The following is a 25,324-nucleotide window of genomic DNA, read 5'->3' as shown; positions in this document are numbered from 1 at the left end:
TCACCTTCAAGTAATAAACTTGATCGGTATAATGACGAGTAACCGGAAGGATGAGGTTTAACGAGCAAAGCCTAGATGAAAGGAAGTCTTGTATTAGAAAGGTTGTCTAGGAAATATTTAAATAAAATAAATGATAGGAAATACAAACAATTTAAAGTTTAAGGTTTAAAATGTAAATATTTAAGAAATTATAATAATTGTCCTTTATAAATATAAGTTTGATCGAAACCGGGTTAAAGTATCTAGCCCTTAATTTTACTCAACCTATGTTAAGTAATAAGGTGAGTAAAAATGCAAGAATGCAAGTCCCTTTATAATATAGATACTAAAATGGGTTTTAACGAGTGTTCGGGTTTTTGGTTTGGGTCTTGGTAATTGGTCAAACCCAAAGTCAACTTTCCAAAATAATAAATGTTATGAGATAACTCAATAAAATTTAAGTAGACTTAACCAAGTATGTAGTTCTATTGTTTTAGAATTAACAACGTCCGTTAAGCGAGTGTTTGGTTTCGTCGGTCCAAACTTTGTTATAAGATCAAGTTAGATTCAACATTCCAAGTACTTTAAGAAAATAATTGAAATCAGTTTATAAAATGTTTTTAAAGTTTTATACAAGTCATGATAGCTAGAAACACCCTGTGTGTCTTAAGAGAGTGAAATCGGTTTAGTTCGGTTTGGTTCGGTTTCTATCTTGAAATAAGGTCAAGAATGGTTACCACATGCCCAAACATCAAAGAACTTGTATAATAATTTATAAATGATGATACTTAAGCTTTACAACCAAAAAGTCAACAATAAAGTTTTTAAACAAAAGTTCGGTTTTCAGTTCCTATCTTGTTTCGGTCAAGACCGAGGTTAGATTCTACAAACCCATAACCATGGAACACATAAAAATGATTTTAGAAACTTAAATCTAACATAAAGCATGTTTATACAATTATTTAACAAAACTAGTAAACAAAGTTCGGTTTACGGTTTGGAGCTATTTATGGTTAAACCGAGGCTAGTCTCTACAAACCCATAACCATAGAACTCAATAAATAAACAAGATGAGCAGAAGTTAAGCAAGTATAACAAGTTAGATGGTTAGATAGTTATATATATATATATATCAAGGACCACATGAGTCCTCCATGAAGCCTTGCCTTACGAGGCCCGACACTCCACCGACCGAGACCGAAGAAGTGACCACCAAAGGTAACAAGGGGTGTATATTATATATATGGTGTGCCACAATTTATAAGTAATAATATGTTAGTTAGAAGTATTATGGTCAGTTTGACTTTTGAAAGTCAAACTTCCAAGAACAATGAAAACAACCTTTAAAATCTTGAATTTGAGAGAGAAGATGAAGTATGAGCAGGGAATAGTGAAGCATGAGGGTGTGTATAAATAGAATAAGCTTGAAAGGGTCTTTCATGAGGTCTAATGTATAAAAAATCGGATTGGATAAAAGGATGTAAAGCACAAACATGAACAATAACATGTTGCTGATGTGATGCACGTAGCGCTACGTGACGGGGCCTTGGCCACACCCATCGCGTAGCGCGATTGGGTGCTGAGCAGTCTCACCAAATTTTGCTTTTTTATAGTTTTGGCCCCTGGAGTTGTTTTAAAGCGTTTTAAAGGCATTTTATGGACCGAAAATGATGTTTTTGAGACTCGACAAGTATAAAACAATATTGTAACATAAAATCCATCATTTTGATTATATCGAAGGTTTCGGTTTACAAAACGGGTCGGGTTACAAGATAAATGAATACAGAAACGAATACAAATAGGACCCGAAATTGACGAATGTTACAATTTCCTCGAATTGTCATGCTATGTGGGCACCAACACCCGCACCCACCGCCGCAGACCCCGCTCGTGTCCCCTTTCCCTTGCTTCTTATACCTCCCGGTCGATGCATCTGGAAAACATCCTTATCGACATGCTCGAGTTCATTGTCGTTTAAGTTGAAGTTTTGAGCATCAGACCTCGTTGTTTCTATGTCACCCGAAGACTAGGTTTTAGACCTTTTGATGGCCTATAATTTTCGGAGTTGATGGTGGTTATGAGGCCCAACTAAAGGTGATCCTTCATACGATTCTGTGACAACCGACATTTTGAGGTCAATATCCGTACAACTCATTAATAAAAATAAAATCATTATTACTTATCATAGGACATTTTAACACGCATGCATGATCATTCACCATCTAGAGGTCATAAATTCCAAACATGTTCGTTGCGTACACTAGGTAATTATAGGAATTACCGTGTCACACGTACAAATACCCGTCATACACAAAAGTAGAATACTAAAATAGTACGCAAATTTCTACTAGAAGAACAATACATTATATATGTTTATATATATCTTATATATATATATATATTTAAATAACGATTTCGAACCGTGTCCGAAATGTGACAATAACTAAGAATATGCTGAACCAAACCACATAAGAGAACATAATTTACGACTAAATATGAAATAAAAATCTAAACTTGAAGCTAATAGCTTTTTGATAATTTTGTTCACGCCTATATAATTGTAGTGAACCTCAAATTTAGCCTTAAGATATACAAAGGTTTCAATTAATAGAATATATAAGCTAAACTAATTATAAAGTAAATACTTAAAAATGTCAAGACCTACACTAACCTACTTTGGCCAAAAGAAACCAGTGAACAAATTTAACCTATCGAATACAAGTGAAATATAATATGCACACTTCCACATACTTACATTATTTGGTGAAGGAATCTAAAAAGTAAGGTCTTGGTCATATGTCTCAAGTCAAAGGCATGGCAAGAATAGAATTTGCAAAAATTTGGATGCATGACAAGTCAAACAAGAGAAAAAGGATTTTCAACCCATGCCACTTCCTTTCACCAAATCCCACCTGTGACCCTACCTTTTGTATTTTATTGTTACCTACAGATTAGATATTAGATGATGGTATAAAAACTAAATTGACCACACATGCATGCACCCTTTTCAAACTTACACTAAAGGTGAAATAAAACAAATAAAGTAGAAAATACTGTAGAGGATAGACCAAAAATAATGGCTAAATTGAGTTTTAGCATATAAATGGTTTAGGAAAAAGTCAAGTACTGAAAGTAGTTTAACTCAATTCCTCACTCTCTTTACCATACATTCACTCACGGATGCACACATCCATCCTCACATAGTTGATATTAAAAATATTATAATGCATGAGTAAAAGTCTATATAAGAACCCTTAAAGTCTTGGCACCATGTCACAACACTTGCAAACCAAAACACATTGATATATTACAAACTGAAGCCACCACCTTTCCTTTATATCCCACACTCCCTTATTTCCTTTTTTTATCATAACCGAACACAAACATGCCTACCCACTTGCTCGATTCTCATCCAACATCACCAACCTAATCATTAAACAAGTTTCTCCATGGCCTAGTTAAGTTCAAGAAAGGTGTTTAAGCGCAAGGAGGAACTAGGAGTAGAGAGGTTTTACAAGAGCTAGAAGTTGTTTTGGATTGATCAAGATCATCTTCATCTCACCACAAGAAATCTCCACCTAGCTTGTCTAGTGGTATGAACACCATTCTAACCCTCTCCTTACACTATAAATATAGTTTAGTCTATGTTTAGTTCATCCAAGTAAAAATAATAAAACAAAACTAATAATATAACAAAGTGTCTAAACTTGTTTAACTAGCATTTTAATAAATATGAACACAACATAAAACTATGAAATCTAAAATGTTGTCACTTAAAATACATTTATAACTCACAAAGTTTGTAAGATGCGTAGTAAATATAGGACATAGAACTCATGATGGTCAAAAACTAAACTTAACATAGACTTAATGGACTAAAAACATATAAAATGAGTTATGTTTTAGCAATAAATTACTTATGGACACGTTAAATAAGATGGTGGTTGAACTTAAACTAATAAGTTACTTGAATAGAATAAAATGTTATAATTTATTACTTTTGTGTCTTGAATATATATATATATATATATATATATATATATATATATATATATATTATCAAGACTAGTTATGATATTTATTTAAAAAGAGACACTTGAGTGTTACTTCACAAATTGTAAGTTTATTTAATAAAGTAATTTAGTTTACTAAGAACTTATTTTAACCATACATAAGAATGAATAAATATATTTAATATTATATATATATTCTTTTACACTAGTAGAGGTTTTATGTAAAAATGTAGACATAGTTGTACTTATAATAACACACATATATAAGTATCTAGTAACTATTTACTTGTTAATTTCGTAAAGTCCATAAAAGTACAAGGTATGATAATCTATTTACTAGTACACGTTTTAAATTCCTTATTTAACATCAACATTTTAACTTTTCGAAACAAATGATTTATATTGTGTCATTAAACTTGTGATCTCACCAATATTATGTTGACGTTTTCAAGTATGTGTTTCAGGTCGCTAAACAAGTAAGAAGTATTATGGTTGCCAAGCATTGCATTTCGGATCACCTATTTTGGAGGATTTTTGTCTATAACTTAAATTATTTTGAGTCATAAATTTGGGAAGCCTATATTTAAGTCATGTTTTGAAACGCTTTCAAACCTTTTATTTTGTAAAATAATTAAACTATTTGGTGATCTAAGAATGTGATGTTTGCTTTAATCAATAGCTGTGATTATCCATGATTCGTCTCACGCTCGCGATTCCGCCGAGGCGGGGTGTGACAGATTCCAACAGCTCATATAATTGAAAGTCCCTGACATGCTTTTAAACTCTATCAACGATTTTGCAATGACCTCCGCATTATCGGCACCGCTACCACACACGTCTTATATCGACAGTAAACCGTATGACAAAAGTGGCATTTGGTGTTTATGTCGGTTCATTTTGACATTATAGAATCTTTTTCCCGACTCGAGTTTATGAAGCACGGGGACGGCTCTGATAATGTAGTACCAGTCCCACGGACGAAAACGCGTTGGAAACGTTTCCTAAAAAAATTCGGTTAATGGGGACGGGTCCAAAACGTTTTTGGGCCTTTGGGTATGTCCAAAATCGGATCGGGAACGTTTTCATTAGCGTCATATGTCGCTATAGAGTACTTGGCAACCATATAGTGACCCTGTAGCAAATTCTAGCGTCGAAGCTGCAGTTTTTGCCAGAAAACCAGGAAGAGGAAGAGGAAGAGGAAGATAGAGACAATAACTTGTGAGTTGTGAGGACTGAAACATGCTTTTAGGTTTAAACAAGTTTAGCTTTTTCAACATGTAATTCCTTTATCTTTTACTTGTTTGCGTCTATTCCCTAAAACTTTTACACTTTTACATAAATCGTGTTTTTTCTCCAATCCAGTCTCTTTAGGTTTGTATATTTCATTTGTAACACTAGATTTTAGAGTAACGTATTCAATGCTTAAACAATATATATATATATATATATATATATATATATATATATATATATATATATTTTCGTACCTTTGCCGTACTCGGATTTTGGATTTTTGAATTTTGCCGTTCCCCGTTCCCGTATCGTCCATGTACCCTTCCCTGTGCTACATAGATGCGAGTCCCCTCCCAAGTTCCCAAAAGAGTTTAATAACTTTTTCCAAAACACGCCGGGCGCTCTAAAGTTTGCTACCAAAAAAAGTTAAAAATGTTACTACAAATTTTATAATTTCTTAAAAATAAAAAATAAAATAATAAAAATAATATTAAACACTTACCGCATTCCGGAATCTTACGATATTACGAGCCGCGCATGTGCAAGTTTCTTTGTTTGTTTTGTCCCACGCCCGCCTTTTCCACCTTGGCTTGGCCCCGCACGAGTCTCCGACTCGTCCTATGTCTTTGGCACCGTCTTGTCTTCCTCGGGTTGAGAGATTATGAAGACCAACCATCATGCTCGGGTTATGAACACCGTCATCAAGTTCGTATTGAAATTAACACCGACCAAATACGAATATTAGGGGTCGGTTACATCGGTTGGGTGGTGTTCAGCCTAAACAATAAAATAATAATAATATCATTTATTTATTTCTTTCTTTCCATTTGATATTTTCACCTCTTTGATATTCATTTTCATTTCAGTTGGCGTCTTGTTTCAGCGAGTGAGTCACCATGGCTTCTCAAATCGTTAAACGTTTCGTCTTGCCGTCGATCAGCCGTAACCGTAACTATTCTTCTTCCTCTGACGTCATCCGCGCCACTCTCTTCCCCGGCGACGGTATCGGACCCGAGATCGCAGCCTCCGTCAAGCAGGTTCAATTTTCTCTTAATTATATATATCTAACCTATATTATTATTGCTTAAACATCATCTACCTGTATGCCTTTTGGTTTTAGCCTTTTAGCTATTTGCTGCACAGTTTGTTGTCTGTCAATTTCTATAAAAATGACAATTTTAGCCTTTTAGATATTTAAGAAGTAACCGCACACATGGATTTTGGATTATAAAATGACTTGTTAGACACTGAAACTTACCTTGTTCATTTAATTTTTAGCTTTTAGGGCTGTAAATGAACCGAGCAATGCCTTGTTCATTTAGCATTAAACTTGTTCACAAACGCTAACCGAATGGGAAATCTTGTTCATGTTTGTCCGTTAAGGAACTGAACCTGTTCACGAACGTATATTATTGAAGAAAAAAAGCCTAAGAGAAGAAACGGCATTCTTAATCCAAAACGTTAGGACATAAATCACCTTAATTAACTGATAAAGTTAAATATAATAATCCCATAATTGGTGGTCCGGGTTTTTTTCCTGATGATGTCAATGAAGCGCAAGTTAGATTTATTGTTAGTTAAAGCAAGACTTTATAAAACAAACCGTTAACGGAATGAACTGAACCGTAAACAGTAAATTATTAAATTTAATTGTTAGGTTGGTTATTAGAAATAAAATATTATAAAAAAAATAAGACAAACCTTTAACTAACGAACACAAACAAACTAATGTAAACGGACATAAATGAATGCATTACCAAGCGTTCACGAACGCAATCTTTGTTAATGTTCATTCATTTAACTAAATGAAGTATGAACAACATTTTGTGTTCCTTTATTAAATGAACGAGCGGTTCACGAACTGTTCACTGAGCGTTCGGTTCATTTACAGCCATATGCACAATTTTATTTTTATTTAAGCATATGCTGTTTTGGTCAACCGTTGACTTAGTTTTTCTCACTATGCAGATATTCAATGCTGCAGATGTTCCAATTGAATGGGAGGAACATTATGTAGGAACAGAAGTAGACCCGAGGACCCAAAGTTTTGTCACATGGGAAAGTTTGGAATCGGTAAGGAGAAACAAAGTGGGCTTAAAAGGTCCGATGGCCACACCAATTGGGAAAGGTCATCGTTCGTTAAATCTTACATTGAGGAAAGAACTGAATCTTTATGCAAATGTCAGACCGTGTTACAGTCTACCTGGTTACAAAACTCGGTATGATGATGTGAATCTTATTACAATAAGGGAAAACACTGAAGGCGAGTATAGTGGTCTTGAACATCAAGTAAGTCTAGTTAATTGTTTTAAAGATGCATTCTTTTATATAATTTGTTCTTTGAAGTCTGATGTTTATTGCATTTGATGACACTAGGTGGTTAGAGGAGTTGTTGAAAGTCTTAAGATTATTACCCGTCAAGCGAGTTTGCGTGTTGCTGAGTATGCGTTTCACTATGCTAAAGCTCATGGTAGAGACAGAGTATCTGCTATACACAAAGCTAATATTATGCAGAAAACAGATGGTCTATTTTTGAAGGTTTTGGATTATTATTTTGAGATGTTAATGCTCTTATTATGTTTCATTATATAATGAATTGCTATATTTTAACAGTGTTGTCGGGAGGTTGCTAAGAAGTACCCTGAGATCAAATATGAGGAAGTTGTCATCGACAATTGTTGTATGATGGTACACACTCTTTTATTAGTCTTTTATGAAAATAAGAAGATTACAAGACTGATGGTTTTTCTTTTATATATGCAGCTGGTAAAGAATCCAGCATTGTTTGATGTGTTAGTGATGCCTAACCTTTATGGTGACATTATAAGTGACCTTTGTGCTGGATTGATTGGAGGATTGGGTTTGACACCAAGGTATCTTTAATCTTTATTTTCTTCGCTTTTGTATGTCAAGTAGGGTTGTAAACGGACCGAACGTTCATCAAACTCTTCGGCTGGAAATTTGTTTATTTTTTAATTTTTAAACAAACTGATGAGGACTTTTTGTTTGTTTAGTTAAATGAACGAACATAAACAAGCTTCTCGTACGTTTGGTAAACTGTTTGCTTGTTTGTGTGTATATATTAGATAATTTAGTAATATATCCATTACCTAAACAATCATGTAAGGAAATCAATATTATTTATATTTTAACTTTAATATATTTTTTAGGAAAAAACCATAGAAGCCCAACATACTTTCTATTATTTTCTCACAAAAGTTCCTCATCGATTTTCTGCACATTCAAGATACATGCTAAAAATAAACAAAATTAAAACAACTAGGAACCAGGATATCCAAATTGTTCTAAAAAATAACTGGGCTAAAAAAATGTATAAGCCAGATAAGAGAAAAATATGGCACGTAAGAAAAACAACTTGAAGTATCGGTTTCGAGTTGTTTTAAATATATTGTTGTATCCCAAATTTTTTCAAATAAAACATGTAAAGCAGCTTTAATGTGCAAAAAGTCGTTGAGGGACTTTTGTGAGAAAAAATAGTAAGTATGTTGGTTTTTTATGATAGTTACCCTTCGTTTTATGTATGATTCTTTATGTTTGTTTGTTTCTCGTTTATCTATTAAAGAAACGCACAAACGCCCCCATTGTGCGCGCATATAATGTATATATGTGTGAACCTTCGGGTGGGCAAAAGTGAAATTACACTAACTTTGACGTTATTTTACTAATTTGGCGAAAATAACGTTAAAAGTGGCGGAAGGTTAATCAGGCATCACGTTGTGGCGTTGATGGCCGAAAGACAAAGGTACATGCACCAATCGGCGGGTGTCCCAATGGTTGAGTGTTATGTGCCTTATGTCCAAGGCTTAATGCAAAACTACCATCGAGCCGAGGGTCTCACTGGAAGCAGCCTCTCTATTCCTGCGGGGTAGAGGTAAGACTGTCTACATCTTACCCTCCTCAGACCCTACCATAGCTTTGCTATTGTTGGGATTTACTGAGTGAGTACGATGATGATGATGACAAACGCCCCCATTCATGTTAGTCAAGTAGATCTTTACATACTATTTGATATTTTTTTACAGCTTAAATATAGGGGAAGGAGGAATTGCTCTTGCTGAGGCTGTTCATGGTTCGGCTCCTGATATTGCTGGAAAGGTTAGATTTAAAGTTGCTTTATTATCTGACACATTGGTTTGTTTATATCTGTAATATTATTAACATTCATGGTTGACTTGACCTGTGTAGAACTTGGCAAACCCGACTGCTTTGTTACTGAGTGCGGTGTCTATGCTTCGTCACTTGGACCTTCATGATAAAGCTGATAGGATTCAGGATGCGGTCCTGAAGACGATTGCAGAAGGGAAGTGCCGAACTGCTGATCTTGGTGGCTCTTCAAAGACTTCTGATTTTACAAAGGCAATCATTGACCATCTTTGAGGAATAAATGTTGCTGCTGTGTTTGGTGGTTTTTCAATTTGTAATAATTATACACGGCAATCATGACCTATCTGAGTGATTTTTGTATATTAAAGGAGTTTATTTGAGCACCCAAATTATACAGTAGCTTTCGACTTCACAATAAGATGCTATATAAAGGAGTTTACTTGTTATCTTGCAAATAATCTCTTAAACATCTCAAGTCCAAGAGTCATCTGTCTTGATCAATGCTCAAACAGGATTATGTGGACCATTCCGACTTTGGCTACTTGTTCACTAAATGTGCAACCTATGGTACTGGTGATTTTCACTCATGATAATTTCCTTTTTAAGGGTTCTCGCGTTCCCATAGTAATAGGGGGCTTGATTAAAGAACTGCATGGAGGAGGCCTTGTCGGGCATTATGGCATCGACAAGACATCCACTTTGATCAAACAATTTATTACCCCTAAAACTCATGATGTTGAACACTCGCACCCTTGCACAATGTTAATACATGCCACTACCAGTGCCTCATGCTCCTCGAGAAGATTTCAGTTGAGGGCCAACACATCAAAGATTCAACTATGGTTTATCGACAGCAGACTCAACAAAGATTTAACTATGGTTTATCGACAGCCAAAAAGAAAACCACCGAAACACCGATCTTTTGTATATGAAATAAATAAATTAGAGTGAAATTTGCTGTTTAATCTTGGCAACAATGAATGTTGATCTTTGGAATCTAAATTTGAATTAATAGTGCGTAAGGTACCTCGAAATCTCGAATCATCTAGATTTCGAGACTGTCTTAAGTGTTAATTTGGGTGGTTAATTCTATATCTTATATTTAATCAATTCATTATCCTCTATACTTGTAAGGTACAATAGACGTGCACAAATCGGGTATTTAAAAAACCCGGAACCGGTTCGTCAAACCAGGTTCGGTTCCGGAACCGGTTCCGGGTATAGTCGGGTATTTGACCGGGTTTTGACCAGTTCCGGGTCGGGTTTTGACCGGTTTCTCCGGGTTTTTTTCGGGTTTTTGACCGGTTCCTCCGGGTTTTTTCCACCGGTTCCGGGTCGGTTCCGGTTCCGGAACCGGCTCCGAGGAGAAATCCTATACCCGGTCAGGAACCGGTTCCGGGTATGGGTTAGAACCGGTTCCGGGTCGGTTCCACCGGTTCGGTTCCGGAACCGGTTATTTTGTGCACGTCTAAGGTACAATAGTTATATAAGCTGCTGTGCAACACTTACAACTCAAGCCTATTTTGGTAAAAACTTCCAAAACCCAATTTGACCAATTAACTAAACACATTCAATCCATGTGTTTAACAAGGCTTAATAACAAACTCATAATATAGGCCGCTTAAGCAGAGACTTAGTCTAGTAAACGAAATCATTTAAGCTTGTGATAAGGGTACATTCCACATGACACTAGAATGTTTATCAAAATAAGCTGAAAATGTTTAGCATCTCCCGTAACTTGATAACCGATACTGCAATTCTTGAAAAAAGATCTAACGGCTACTACTCATCACACATCATCGTTGCAAGCTGATCAAACAAGAATACAATTAATAAATAGACCTTCAATTCATTGCAACTTTGCAAGTAAGGTACTTTCAGTATATTAAACACTAAGAAACAATCTCATTCATTCAATGATGACAAACAGATAAAAAGTGCACCATGCTATAAAACTAAATCCTTTGCATGAATTGTGTTCATTTCAAAACTTTTGTCATTAATTATTGATCTTAAAGACGATAACTGGCGGACCAACCTATATGTTTCTATTAAACCAAATATTCAAAATAAACAAATCTAAATCATTCGAGTCATCGCTTCTTGATCTTCATCTAGTCTTGTCAACGCCTACAAATGAAGCATGTACCGCTTTATTAAAACACATGGTATAAAAATTCAAAATAAATATAAAAAAAACCTATGCGTATTTATAGTGCAAGATATGAGAAAGATGATAAAATCTATAAAACACAAAACTGAAAAAAAAATAAATAAATAAATCAAAATAAAAATTAACCAAAAGATGGATAAACACTAAGTGAAAAATCGAGTTTAAAAGGTTGCTTCATTGACTATAAAGAGGACCTAGAATATTCATATAAACAGTGCTACACCTAACATAATCTATGACACGATTTAACAACCACTAGCGTACCTCAGACTGAATGAACGAAGATCAAGAAGGAGAGACCTATGACCCGTTGCTAGATACCTAATCAATAAGAAAAACCCAATAATTAGAAAACCGGTCAAGGGACATTGAGGTTAAAATTGAGAAAGTTCAAATTTAAGAAAAAGAAACGATTACCGTGCGTAAAAGAACTGTCCAGTCAAGAGCCAATAAAAATGGCCCTTGCTTCTAGCAAAGTTAATGAAAAAATTATTGTGTGAACGAAGACTAAAAGATTGAATAGGCGATAAAATATCAATATAACACGATTTAATAATCACTAGCATAAGTTAGATGTAGTGTAAAAACATCGACTTTTAGACATTAAAAACAGGCGCAAACCAAGAATTAAGTCAATAGTTTCCTAAGCATACATAAAACCTAAAAAACCTACACAAAAATGGTCGATTGAGGCATCGTATAGCTTAAGTTCACAAAACAATGATCATAGAGAGATCAAGCTAAAGATGCCACTATTAAAGTATGAATCGCACACAAGTGATTGCATACAGCGGACCGGATATCACCATGTAAACAAGCATGAAACAGTCCAAAGTACAAATTTTGTTATTTACAAACTACACAAATTAAACAACAATCATTAGAAATTGATAGTGATGGGAGGTGTGATTATTATGTTACCTTCGGGAAGCCAACCGTAACCGCGTTGAGAGAGGGTTAACATGGAAGTCATCAAAGCAGAAGCAGTGGCAGTGTGGAATGGTTGCAATGATTCCAAACAAGCACTCAATTCAACTGGTGAACTAAACACACAAAATCATAATTAATGAATACCACACCTTCAAAATTAAATAAACCCTAGACAACATATTGACTTGTTTATCTATAAAATTAATCAAATTGAAATCAATTATAATAATTTTAAAATGGACATAGATCTATCTGGTTACCTGAAGATGCGATTGGAAAGAGAATTCTGGTTAGCCATGCGAAACGGAGAGCGAGCAGCTTTGGCTTGAGTGGATGCACGCGCCGCCGCGCTACGGAGGGAGGATGACCGGAAAATTGATCGAACGGCAGCCGCTGTAGTCGCCATTTTTGAGGTACAAGTTGTCTGACTGATCCACTTACCGCTATCAAGGGTTTTGAGGCTAAAACCCTAGACACTTGTTTTTTGGGTTTGGCTTTTAATCGAGTCGGGTTGACGGGTTTTAATTGTTCGGCCTAAATATGACTCACGCCCGTTTTTTATTTGTGTAAAAACCGGGCAACACAGCTTATTTATCTAAACATGTCAAACAAGTTGATGGATAGTAGTAGGTCGACATGGTTAATTAAATAGGTTACAGTTTGATTAAACATGACAACTCGTAGATGGTCTGTTTTTTAAATGGACTAGATACGATAACATAAAACCTCATTGTTTTTGTGTAGCGTTCGGAGGCTGTTACTCCTACTTGGTTCCATTGGACATCTGGACCTAACTGCTCAAGTAACAACATATGACAATGTTACCAATAAGGGATGATGCTTAAAGAGCAAACACGAACATTAGTGTTTGAGTTGTATCAGATAACTCTAAGGCCAGAGTGACTAGTTTAGATATTAGGATTTTATGTATTGGTTATATTTTAACAATGAGATAAGTAAAGGGGTCTAGTCAAACGATTATCTTTAAATCATCAACCATTGGTTGTTGTAATGGTCAATATTAATTTTAGAATGACTACTATGAGTATTTAAAAGCTTAGGAGTGATATGAAGAAACACTAAGTGAACCCTGGGCAGATTATAGATAATCTGGGGGTTAAGTAATGTTTCCCACGAGGATGAGGTTCAGCAGAGAAGATTGTTCTTCAGATGACCTGCAAAACAGACACCGTAAGCTCGTCACTGAGAAGGGGGGGGGTTCCTCCTTGTGACCACCCTCCGGCGTGAGAATCAGACTAGATTGCTCTGAATATAAGTGTATATTAAGAGATTGCTAGATAAGATGAGATATCAGATGATGTCCTTACCATTCCAAGGTGTTGGAGTATTTATAGCCGAAGGTAGGTTTCCTAGAAGGTACAGCCGGCTGAATAGTATTCCTGTTCCACCAACAGTGGACTACGCACAGGCCATGCTGGTTGGTGGATAGGCTACGGCCAACAGTAACAAGGTCGGCTGTACACTGTTCCACCAACTGTAGGCTGCGCACGTCCCATCGTAAGGGTTGGTGAGTAGGCAGCGGCTAATAGTGACAAACAGTACTAGAGGGTGCTCCTCCTCGTACTGTTGTCGGTGAGCTGTCACCCTGTGATTGGTTCATGGGCTGTTCTGGTCAAATCGTCTGTTCTGCCCATACCTTAGTAGGTATAGTACGAAAGATCTTCCAGAAGCATACGGACTGGCTCATTTAGGCGGGAGTATTCCCGCCTTGCTCATTCCTTCATGTGACTACTGAAGTAGCTAATGCCTTGTGCGTGTAGCCTTGCTGTTAGTGCGGGTAGCCTTCCCTGATGGCTTGTATCCGCAGCTGCGGGAACAGGCGGGGTACTTCACCATTGGGAGGCTTTCCTGCGGGTACAGCTGGCGTACTGCGCGTAAGGTTCTCTGAGCATGGTGGGTCCTGCTGGAGCAGTTGGTCGTTGCGCAGACGTCCCTGTTCAAGGTGAGTCTTGCGGGTCCAACTAGGCTCTGCTGGGACCTACCTCTTCAAGTCCCCCCCAGTCCAATGTTCTTCTCATGAATTATTAATAAGTGAGGTGAACTTTTGGACTTAGCAAGGGTTTTTGAAAAGGGTTTAGTTTTTAGGTTTTCCGTGGTGATTCTTCCCGCGGTTTTCCTGATGTCACGCAGAAATTCCCGACTTTTCTGCTTGATCTTTGGGTGTGAAGCGGGTAGTTTTGTAACCTCCTCGCTAGTCAGGAGCATTGAGTCCCACTTGTGTGGATTCTCCATGGGGTTTTGGTAGTTTTCAACATATTGATCAATTATGCTAAAACCACCAATCCCATCATGGAGTTTCAAACAATATAGTTCTCGACGTTCCCGTCATGCGGGGATGTTATTCCGGTTTCCGCAAGCATGGCCCAGAAGATCCTTCTTGGTTTGAATTCCCTGCAGAGTGCTAAATATGTGAAGGGTTTTGCCTTGACACTGTACCCGCATTCGTCTTACGGTTACTTTACTTCCAAGGTATTCCTGGCGTCAATTCCCTGCGGGTGCTAAGTATGTGAAGGGTTTTGCCTTGACACTGTACCCGCACCCGTCTTATGGTTACTTGGTTGCCAAGGTAAGAGGTATTTTCCCGCTTACTTTTAAATCTTTTTGATTTTTTTTTTTTTGAAATTCGAAGAGTTGGTGAAAGGATAAGAACAGTCCAAACCTCTGAAACGTCGTGCGACGGTTTCTTCTGACTGTGTCAGGACGTGCAGGAAGTTATGGTGACGTGACAGTACCTGGTCATTCCAGACGCTTTTTCAGGCGCGTGGGCCAGATTTTTCGGGCGCGTGGCCGCGAAATTAATGGTATGCGTCATTTCAACAGCTGTTGCCAGCTTGCTTTTTGCCACTTGTCATAGTTTCATTGCACCTTCAATTTCTCTCTCCTCCGTATTAAATTCATCGCATTAATTGCGATTAGTATATAAAGGGGGAGAGGGTCCTTTGCAATTCACACTTTCACTTCTCTCTTCATCTTTAACGATTTCCGGCGAATACTCACCTTTTCTTAGTCGAGCATTCTCTTGAAATCGTTTTCTTCTTTCATCTGCAAGATGTCGTCTCGTGATCTCGAATCTACAGCCGACGACAAGAGTACTGCTGGCGAGTGCCAGTGTGCTTTGCCTGTCGATCTGTATCAGTACGTCGTCAGGAAGTTCATGCTCGAGTCTCTCGAGCCTGAGTTTCCTGAACCCCATCAGACAGTGTACGATGCCCCCAGAGGCAAGATCGGGGTATATGCTGCATTCTTTGTTTATGGGAATCTTAGGTTCCCATTGACAAAGTTTGTGTACCGTGTCCTGGAGAGGCACGGTGTGCACCTGACCGAGGTGCACCCGATGGCTATTGCCAAGATTCGGCACTTCGAGTGGGTGTGCCGGATTCTGGGCATTGAGCCCTATGTTGACCACCTGACCGAGGTGTATCCAGGGGTGGTATACGTTGATAACCCGGATTAAGGGTTTGAAGATTTGCGCAACCGAGCGCAGTATTCGCTCGTGGAAGCGGGAGTTCTTCTACATCTCCGCTCGCGCCATCCCCCTTGCCATGAAGTTCAAAAATGGGCAAGCACTTCCCAGCCTTCACGCCTCCAACTACGAGGAGGCGGAATGGTTTTCGAAGATATCCCGAGTCCAATCTCCAGTTTACCGGTTTGCGGAGTCCGGGATGGTAATGCTCGGGATGAGCCGGGTGTGGAAGGATGCGGATGCGCGAAAGATCCCGATCGTCCTCGAATACGGTTCGAACTCTGTTCCTTACGGTATGCTTTGTCTCTTTTTGTTGATTTAGAATCTCTTTTAACTTTTTTCCTGTTTATTTCAGAGGGGAACGACTTGCAGTCGCTCATGTACCCGCGGGAGGCTGACGGTCCCGCTCGGATGGGTACTCGCGCTCTAGACGAGAACGAGTTGCCCATCCTAGAACAAACGGCGGATCGGTTCGTGGAGGTCTACCCACTAGGCCACGAGATCCTTAGCGCCAGGCGGCCAGGTAAGGCACTATTCAACCCTCGACCCCTCAATGTTGAAACCTCTGCTGGAATTCCTCTAATCGTATGTTCTGATGAGGAATCCGCAGATGGTCCTCCGTTGGTGCGGAAGAAGAAGGCTGCCGGCGGGAAGGGGAAGGAGAAGGTGGCCTCCACTGCCGATCCGGTGCCTCGGTCTGACTTGGAGACCGAGAGCGAAGAGGTGGCGGTGAATCCCGGTGGTGATATGACCACCGTTCCGGAGGCTGTGACAACTGTCACCGGAGAGCCCAGGATGACAATGGTGAGCGGCGTGAAGAGGCCGGCTCCATCGGGTCATCCCCGCCTGTCCGTACATTTAGGCTCAAGAAAACCCGTAAGTACAAACTTCCTTAATCTTTAACTTCATAGCTTAATATCATTAACACTTGTCTTCTCTGTGCAGGCGTGGATGTTGACGCATTCCAGGGTGGTCAGCCTACCTGAGGCGACGACCCAGGCGCCTGCGCCTGCTTCCGCTGGTTCAGTTGCTCACTCCTTTGAGCCGATTGTTCCAGCTGTGATGACGTTACCGCCGGCTGTGAGTGCTATTTTTATCGCATCCTTCACCGAGCCGGCGGTTACTATTACTGCGGATTCCGCAGCGGCGACCGCGGCGGCTGTTACCATGCCGCCTCCGTCATCGGCCACGACGGCCGATCCTTCAGGTATGCCCGGGGCTTATCGCCAACCTCTGCCTCCTTCCCATCTGCCTGACCTCTTGGATGGATTTCCGTTGGGTTCAGGTGATGAGTTTGGCGGCTATCGGCCTGTTATTGACGCTACAGGTGCGTAGGGTTCTTTTGGCCTATTTTATATATTTTTATCATCTTTTCCTAACTGCTTTATGTTTTTTGCAGTGTCGGATTCCTATGAAGTGTATGTTCCACGATGGAACATCCGCCGAGGAACAACCCTTCGCACCCCTGTGGAGTGCGTGGAGTGGGCTCGTCACGCTGCTCCCAGTGGTGCGTTGGGGGAAGCCATGGCTAGCTACCAGGAGGGTAGGCTAACCAATGAGCTTCGGGTTCTCCTGGCCCGGATGCAGCCGCGCGTCGAGCTGCTTTGTCGTGAAAACGACAAGTTAAAAGCAGCTCGCATTAAAGAAGTAGCTCAGGCGCGGGCTGTCCGGGAGGAGAACCAAAGGCTTACCGCAGTGGCTGCGGAAAAGGAGAAGGCCTTCAAGGCGCTCGAGGTTGAAGTTCAGGCCCGGCTCGAGGCCCGTTCCAAGGCTGCCCAAGCTGTTAATGAACAGCTTCGGCTGGCTAAGGAAACTGCAAGGAACGCAACCGAGAGGGCCACCAAGGCTGAAGCTGTTGCTGAGCCTCTACGCGTGGAGAATGAGGAGCTTAAGGCCAAATTAGAGGCTCTCCAGCAGGCTCATGATGCCTTGGCAATGGAAGACGCCAAAAAGCTCCAGGAGATCTTGGACCAGAGGGGGGTGCTTGACCATACTGAGCGGAAGCTAAAGGGCGTCGAAGAGGCTGCTGCAAAGGAAGTGTTGCTTGCCATCCTTAATAAAAGTGAAGCCGAACGCGCCTGTACCCAAGCTCAAGCCGCCCACCAAGAAGCTCTGGTTGCCAAGGAATGGCTTCTTCGAGAAGCGTTGTCTCAGGTAAGCTTTTCATGTCTTTACGCTTTTCTTTGTAAATAGAAAAGGTTCTGATACTTGTATTTTTTCTTTGTAGGTTGTGCATCGGGTCTTCTCAGAGACGTCTTATGACGATGCTATGAGCGCAGCCCTCAACGCTTCTCATGAGGATGGGGAAAAGGCCGGCTTCCTGCTTGGTCTAGGGTTCGTTGAGAAAGGCATCCCGCCTTCCAACTTCCCTTTGTATAATGTTGATACTGAAGCTGTTTACGACCAAGCAGTGAATCAGTATGCCGCCTTCCCGCATCCGGTGGTGGAGAAGATGAACGAAGTCGCTGCTGCTGATGATGGGCTAGCTATCCTTAAAGCTTTCCTTGAACCACCACGCTCTATTGATGGAGCGGCTCCAAGTGGAAGTGGTCCTGAAGCTTGATTCTGAAGATCCCTTTCCACCATTAGCGTAGATTTTTGCTTTTGTATAGCTATCTTTGTAATATTTGAATTTGATGGAATAAAGATTGTGTTAGTTCTTTGCCTTGTTTATTTTACGCATGTTTTAATCTAACTTAGCAATTTCTTTAGTACTTAGATAATTTAACTTTTTAACGTGGCAAATTATAAGTTTGTTTCGCTTCCTCTTTCATGATTGTGCGGGTATGACCGTCACTTACACTTAGCAGGATGGCTTAACTTTACTTATATCTGACCTGCGTGGAAGTTTTCCTCATCTTTTCCTTTGAAATTTTCTAAGTGTTCAGAATAAGTTAACCTTTGAACGTGGTAGATGATAGGTTGAAGTTTTGCTTCCTTGTTCGTGATTGTGCGGGTAAGACCGTCACTTGCACTTACAAGGATGGCTAAACTTTACTTACATCTGACCTGCGTGTAGGTTTTCCTTAAAACTTGAAATTTTTACCGTTGTGTTTATGCGGGTTTTGCCGCCTTCCACACGTAACGACTTACTTCTTCCCCTATTTATGCGGTGAATACCGGCACATAAGTGTGGGAAGTTCATAAGTATAAAGGTAAGGCTATTAACACATTGTGAAAGGAGAATCATTTCCATTAGAAGTGGCTCTAGGCCTTTTCTTTACAAGTTTGGAATTGATCTACATATAACATTTGCGTAATTGAGCTCCATTCCATGTTCTTGGGATGGGAGTGCCATCGAGCCTTTCAAGCCGGTACGCGCCTTTTCCCAGAACTTCTTTGATAAGGTATGGCCCTTCCCAGACCGGGGCCAGCTTTCCTGGGCGTTCTTGGTTCGAAGCCTCGTTGTTACGCAGTATGTAGTCTCCTATATTGAAGTTGCAGAGTTTTACCCGCGTGTTGTAGTACTTTTGCATTTGTCGCTTGTAGTTCTCTTCACGCACTGCGGCCAAGTCTCTGCGTTCTTCGGTTAGCATAAGATCTAACCGTCTTTCCGCATCATTGTCTTCTGGCTGAATCAAGACCCTTGGTGAGGGTAAACCAATTTCGACCGGGACCATGGCTTCAGTGCCATAAGTGAGACTGAACGGGGTTTCTCCCGTACTGGCCTTCTTAAGCGTTCTGTTTGCCCAAAGGACGTGCGGAAGCTCGTCCACCCAGCCGGATCTGTGTTCCAAGAGTCTTTTCTTTATGCCTTCGACGATGCTCTTATTTGCTCTTTCCACCTCACCATTACCTTGCGGGTGTGCCACTGAGGTAAAGGTGTGGGTGATTTGAAGTTCTTTCAGCCACTGTTGTAGCTTCTTGTCAGCAAAGTTGGTGCCGTTATCGCTCACCAAATTCTGGGGAATGCCGGTGATCATCGCTACACCCTCAGCTGTTGGCCATCCCATCATGCCGTGGACTGAGGATACCACGGCGTTGAATCTTGCCATCCCGTCTCTTCCGAAGAGAATGTCGTATGTGTGGTGTGGCTTCCTCATTACGACAAAATCCACGTCTTCTGTTCGTGAGTGATTCCCGTCCGTAAGAGTGACGGGGAAAGATAGGATGCCCAGGGGGTGTTTGTGCTGCCATCGAACCCTTCCATCGAGGCGCAGATCATTTCCAGGCGCTCTTTGTCTTCGTCATCTAGCTTGTCGAAGAACTGCCTGTACGTCACCGTTCACGATGCGTCGTTGTCAACAAGAGTGCGAGAAGTGATGTAGTGCCCCAGCTGGCTTTTGATGACGATAGGGCCTTCTTTGCTGGGTCCTCCTGGCACTCGCGGGAAGCGCACCTCAGCTTCCTTCCACGCGCATGGCTCTGTCGTTCGCCTTTTTCTTCCTCTGATCTTACCATGAACCATGTTGATGCTGATGTCAACGGGCTTTCGTCCATTGCCTCGGTACTGGTTATCATTCCTTCCTCCCTTCTTGATTGATGCCACCAGGTGTGCAAGTCTTCTATCCTTGACGAATGCTTCAACAATATCCTTCAAGGATGTACATTCTTCCGTACTATGACCTTTTGTCCCGTGGAAGTCACAAGATTTGCTCTGATCCGCATTGGGTCGCTGCCGGATCATTGGAGCTTTTGGCCATGGTAGCTTTTCAGTGGCAAATATCTCCGTGACGCTTTTGGTGAGTGGCGTCCACCGGTGTTTTTGGCTTGAAGGGTGTGTGTTATTTCTTCCGCCAACAAGAGGGTGAGAGCTGGATGAGGTGTCAAAGTTTACCCTTGACTGCCAAATACCTAGCTTCCTCTTTTTGTTCTGCCGGGCGATCCGAACATTGTTTTCTCTAGTCCTCTGCGTGTAGAGGTGTGTACTCTGGGGAAGATCCCTTCCCAGTTGCTTCTCCGTCTCGGCAAAGCGCTTGGCCGCCGTCATGATGGCATCCCATGTTGATGGCATGCCGTCCTTACCCGTCAATGTGCGGATAAGCTCTGGGTATTCGGCGCCCTGGATGAAAGCGGCGCGAACAAGATCTTCACTTATGTTGCCGAGACTTAGCTTTTTGGAGTTGAAGCGAGTGATGAAGTCTAGTAAAGATTCATCCTCTTCTCTAACGCAGTTGAGGATCGTCCACTGTTCCTCAGTATATTTCCTTTGCTGGCTGAAGTGCTGGCTGAACTTGTTCTGAAAGTCCGCCCAATCATAAATGTGGTGGACCGGTAAACGATCGAACCATGCCCTGGCCGCTCCAACCAGAGTCATCTGGAACATATAACACCACGTGGGTTCCGTCCAGTTACTGACGGTTGCCCCCGCAATGAATCTGTTCAAGTGGTCGTCTGGGTCGGATAGACCATCATAAGTGCCGATGTTGGACATTTGTTTGGCACTTTTCGGGGCGATTGCTTCCGCAATGTCCCTTGCGAACTTTGACTTTCCTGCATTTGTAGCAGTTGGTCTAAAGGTTTTAGCGAAGTCACGCGGGTTTCTCTCCGCATTCGTTGGTTTAAAGGCTTCTCCAAAATTTCTTTTCGATTGGAAGTCCGTTTCCTTACGCTTCCCTTTCGCCTTATGGCGAGGGTTTGCGTCGGTATCGGATTCTTCCCTCTCATTGTCTGAGTACTCGCACTCACTGTTCATATTGAGATGTTGGCGAGTACTGCCGAATTCGTCAGCCTGTTGAACTGAACGCAAGCGTTCATCCAATTCAGCTTGGAACTCTTTCTGACGTGCTTCGGCCCACGCCTTAACTTGATCTAGTGTTTGGCGAGGGACCCTCGTTCGTTTCTCCAACTGGGCATCAGTGAACCACAGTAGAATATTTACTGCACTTGCCCCAGCTTGGGTAACCGGGGTAGTGTTCGTAAGATTTGTATAACCGCCGGTGTTTCCTGCAGTTGCTGGGGTTGTGGTTACCGGGGTTTCTTGGTCGTTTACTGGCCTTGGGACCGGAGTAACGTTAACCATTTCTTCAGAGATTTTGAAAAAACTAAGAATTAGTTCTAGCTTTTATGCACGGATGGCGCCAATGAAGAAACACTAAGTGAACTCTGGGCAGATTATAGATAATCTGGGGGTTAAGTAATGTTTCCCACGAGGATGAGGTTCAGCAGAGAAGATTGTTCTTCAGATGACCTGCAAAACAGACACCGTAAGCTCGTCACTGAGAAGGGGGGGGGTTCCTCCTTGTGACCACCCTCCGGCGTGAGAATCAGACTAGATTGCTCTGAATATAAGTGTATATTAAGAGATTGCTAGATAAGATGAGATATCAGATGATGTCCTTACCATTCCAAGGTGTTGGAGTATTTATAGCCGAAGGTAGGTTTCCTAGAAGGTACAGCCGGCTGAATAGTATTCCTGTTCCACCAACAGTGGACTACGCACAGGCCATGCTGGTTGGTGGATAGGCTACGGCCAACAGTAACAAGGTCGGCTGTACACTGTTCCACCAACTGTAGGCTGCGCACGTCCCATCGTAAGGGTTGGTGAGTAGGCAGCGGCTAATAGTGACAAACAGTACTAGAGGGTGCTCCTCCTCGTACTGTTGTCGGTGAGCTGTCACCCTGTGATTGGTTCATGGGCTGTTCTGGTCAAATCGTCTGTTCTGCCCATACCTTAGTAGGTATAGTACGAAAGATCTTCCAGAAGCATACGGACTGGCTCATTTAGGCGGGAGTATTCCCGCCTTGCTCATTCCTTCATGTGACTACTGAAGTAGCTAATGCCTTGTGCGTGTAGCCTTGCTGTTAGTGCGGGTAGCCTTCCCTGATGGCTTGTATCCGCAGCTGCGGGAACAGGCGGGGTACTTCACCATTGGGAGGCTTTCCTGCGGGTACAGCTGGCGTACTGCGCGTAAGGTTCTCTGAGCATGGTGGGTCCTGCTGGAGCAGTTGGTCGTTGCGTAGACGTCCCTGTTCAAGGTGAGTCTTGCGGGTCCAACTGGGCTCTGCTGGGACCTACCTCTTCAGCTATCATACCCTATAAATTGCTTAATTTCTACTTAATGTTGAGACCGGGATCTTTGATCATGACTTATGCTTGCTGCATACCTTGATCTACTACTGCACAAGTAGCAGTTGCCGCTGCGGTTTTTGGACGCTACCGTGTTAACAACGGCACAACGATGTGGGGTCATATTTTTTCGAACGAACACTATTTTTTATTAAAAGAAAGATTAAATAATAATTTAATTTTAAGTATTACATTTCAATTAAACACTCAAGTTTTCACTTTTCACTTAAACCAATAGTAATTGGAATTGAATTCATCTCATTTGTGGTAGAAAACAAAACAAGATCCGGGAATGTTATCATGAACATCTGCCTCTATTTCTGTGTTAGTCAATACGGAGCACCATCCAATCCATAACAAAGCCTGCTGCCATCTTCTTCTTTAACCAGAAACTGTCGGTCATGGAACTCCCTGAAACTCCTCTGATTTCCATTCCACTTATTCTCTTTTGTTTTGGGCCTTTCTCATTAATTCCGAATGGGCTATGATGAGTGGCCCATAACTACTTAACCATGTCTTCTATCATATGTACCTCCCAAATAGAGGTGTACAAAACCGGTTTTAAACCTAACCCGAACCGGTTTGGTCAACGCCTGGTCAAAACCGGTTTGACTCAAACCGGTTCGGTTTATAAACCGGTTTGAAATTAGGGTAGGCCGACCTGGTCACACTGGTTCGGTTTGGTTTAAAAACCGGTTTTAACCGGTTTCAAACCGGTTTTTCTCAAACCGGTTCGGTTTTAAAACCGGTTTGATAGATTTGAAGGGGAACCGGTCCTGAAACCGACGGTTTGGGTCAAACCGATTTGGGTCAAACCGGTTTGGGTGAAACCGGTTTTAAACCCAAACCGGTTCGGTTCGGTTTGCCTAAAACCGGTCCCAAACCGGTTTTTTTTGTACACCTCTACTCCCAAATACTATTACTAACTACTACTTTATCCTTTATATTTTCACCAGCCAATTTAACTAATTTGTCATCACAACTCCTTTACTCTTCAAACAAACTCATGACTTTAAACACATTGTGTTCATGATTTAACGATTATAGCTTCTTATCAGTTTAAACCTATGAAATATTAAAGAAGTTAAAGTAATATGTTTCATGCAAATAAATACATTTTACATAACAATAGATATGTAATAATTATAAATCGTATGTAAAATGCACCGATAAGGGTAGTTTTGTATAAGTTGTTTATCCGAGAAACTGTAATGATGCAAAGTATGAGAAATTAAAGGATTAAATAAGTTTTGTTACTGCTAATATGCATTTGATTATGTCAACCAAGTGCATGGGAATCAAGACAATCTCTGAGATCTCTCTCAACACACATGCATGTACTATTTTTGGTATTTTATACAAGTCTGTTCACCTTATCCAAACAACATAACACTTCTGTATATCCCATGCCTTGTTACTTCTGAATCAACTATCTTTCCTTTGAAACTTTAAGGGTGTTTGGTTCTTAGAATGCATTTAAAGAAACTGAAATATGTGAAAGTAATGGAACACTGAAACTGAAATTGTCATGTGCTTACTAGACAAAATGAAATGAAATTCAGATTCCACCATCTTCAATCTTGTGTAATCATATTGGATGGAAAATAATGACAAACGATATAGTCATATAACTATTTTTTTTATCTATTTGAAGTTTTTCTTTGTTTTATATAATCATTAAATTAATAATAAATACCAGCAAAGTACAGTTTTTGTACTTTATAATTCATGGAAAACTTTATAAAATAAGTCATTTATCGTTACTTGTAAATTTACATACATTACTAGATTTTATAAAGCATATAATAGCCTTAAGCCTGGCGCGCAGAACATTTACATATCGTTTATTTAGAATTGTATTTGTCATGCAGCCTGACCACGGGTTGGTGAAATGCATGTGATATCAGAGTAAATGTATGTGGTGAATGCATACATGCATGTTAATTAGTGGAGAGATATTTACATGGATATATAGTACGTTGACATCTCGTCTCAGGAATACACACTCGGTATTGGAGATAGTTCCAACGTTGTTAAAAAAACACGTCTAATGTTCATACATCATCCAAATGAATGCCCCTATCTTACTAACTACGTAGTCGGGTCATATATATATGATCCTACAATCTATATATACATGAATCACATTATCAAGTAAAATGGGACTTCGATTATAAACTGTTCATCCATTGGCCTATTTATAGTTTCCGGAATTTCATGAACCGGTGAGTATTCCACGATCCCTTCCATTTGATACGCTGAGAGTAATGACATATTATTAATCCTTCTACTAATCATAATTACAATTTAAATACTAACAATTTAACAAAACTAGAACTCTGGGACAGATAATTATTAGTAGTTGTAGCGGTTGTGAA

The 25,324-nt window shown here is 40.4% G+C and overlaps 2 protein-coding genes across 5 annotated transcripts; one reads left to right on the top strand and one right to left on the bottom strand.

Annotated features, from left to right (window-relative positions):
- Nucleotides 1–6,074: 6,074 nt before the first annotated feature.
- LOC143533212 (3-isopropylmalate dehydrogenase, chloroplastic-like) lies at nt 6,075–9,763 on the top strand. Its single transcript, XM_077028065.1, has 7 exons — nt 6,075–6,262; nt 7,194–7,514; nt 7,602–7,763; nt 7,839–7,913; nt 7,989–8,098; nt 9,269–9,341; nt 9,432–9,763. The coding sequence occupies exons 1-7, from the start codon at nt 6,122–6,124 to the stop codon at nt 9,621–9,623; spliced, it is 1,074 nt and encodes a 357-aa protein (XP_076884180.1). The 5' UTR covers nt 6,075–6,121; the 3' UTR covers nt 9,624–9,763.
- Nucleotides 9,764–10,943: 1,180 nt separating this feature from the next.
- LOC143533196 (protein NUCLEAR FUSION DEFECTIVE 6, mitochondrial-like) lies at nt 10,944–12,913 on the bottom strand. Of its 4 annotated transcripts, none has more exons than XM_077028052.1 (4): nt 12,714–12,913; nt 12,445–12,566; nt 11,788–11,844; nt 10,944–11,159 (listed from the first exon to the last, which is right to left on the bottom strand). In XM_077028052.1, the coding sequence occupies exons 1-3, from the start codon at nt 12,857–12,859 to the stop codon at nt 11,837–11,839; spliced, it is 276 nt and encodes a 91-aa protein (XP_076884167.1). In that variant the 5' UTR covers nt 12,860–12,913; the 3' UTR covers nt 10,944–11,159; nt 11,788–11,836. The 4 variants fall into 4 exon arrangements, with proteins under 4 accessions (XP_076884167.1, XP_076884165.1, XP_076884164.1 ...); XM_077028051.1 differs by lacking the exon at nt 10,944–11,159 and adding an exon at nt 11,210–11,480; XM_077028050.1 differs by lacking the exon at nt 11,788–11,844.
- Between the last annotated feature and the right edge of the window lie 12,411 nt (nt 12,914–25,324).

The sequence above is a fragment of the Bidens hawaiensis genome, unplaced genomic scaffold (genome assembly GCF_021521415.1).
Source record: "Bidens hawaiensis isolate Kalapana, Puna unplaced genomic scaffold, B.hawaiensis_p1.1 tig00009623_1, whole genome shotgun sequence".
Lineage (NCBI taxonomy): Eukaryota > Viridiplantae > Streptophyta > Magnoliopsida > Asterales > Asteraceae > Bidens > Bidens hawaiensis.
This window is presented reverse-complemented; position numbering and strand designations above follow the sequence as displayed.

Bases quoted from the DNA above. Each gene is read 5' to 3' on its own strand.
- LOC143533212 (XM_077028065.1), top strand. From the start codon at position 6,122: ATGGCTTCTCAAATCGTTAAACGTTTCGTCTTGCCGTCGATCAGCCGT. The intron at 7,764-7,838 runs GTTTTGGATTAT...ATATTTTAACAG, and splicing joins CAGATGGTCTATTTTTGAAG to TGTTGTCGGGAGGTTGCTAA. The intron at 8,099-9,268 runs GTATCTTTAATC...ATTTTTTTACAG, and splicing joins GGATTGGGTTTGACACCAAG to CTTAAATATAGGGGAAGGAG.
- LOC143533196 (XM_077028050.1), bottom strand. From the start codon at position 12,859: ATGGCGACTACAGCGGCTGCCGTTCGATCAATTTTCCGGTCATCCTCC. The intron at 12,567-12,713 runs GTAACCAGATAG...TTGTGTGTTTAG, and splicing joins CTTTCCAATCGCATCTTCAG to TTCACCAGTTGAATTGAGTG. The intron at 11,160-12,444 runs GTAACATAATAA...TTGTTTGATCAG, and splicing joins TTACGGTTGGCTTCCCGAAG to CTTGCAACGATGATGTGTGA.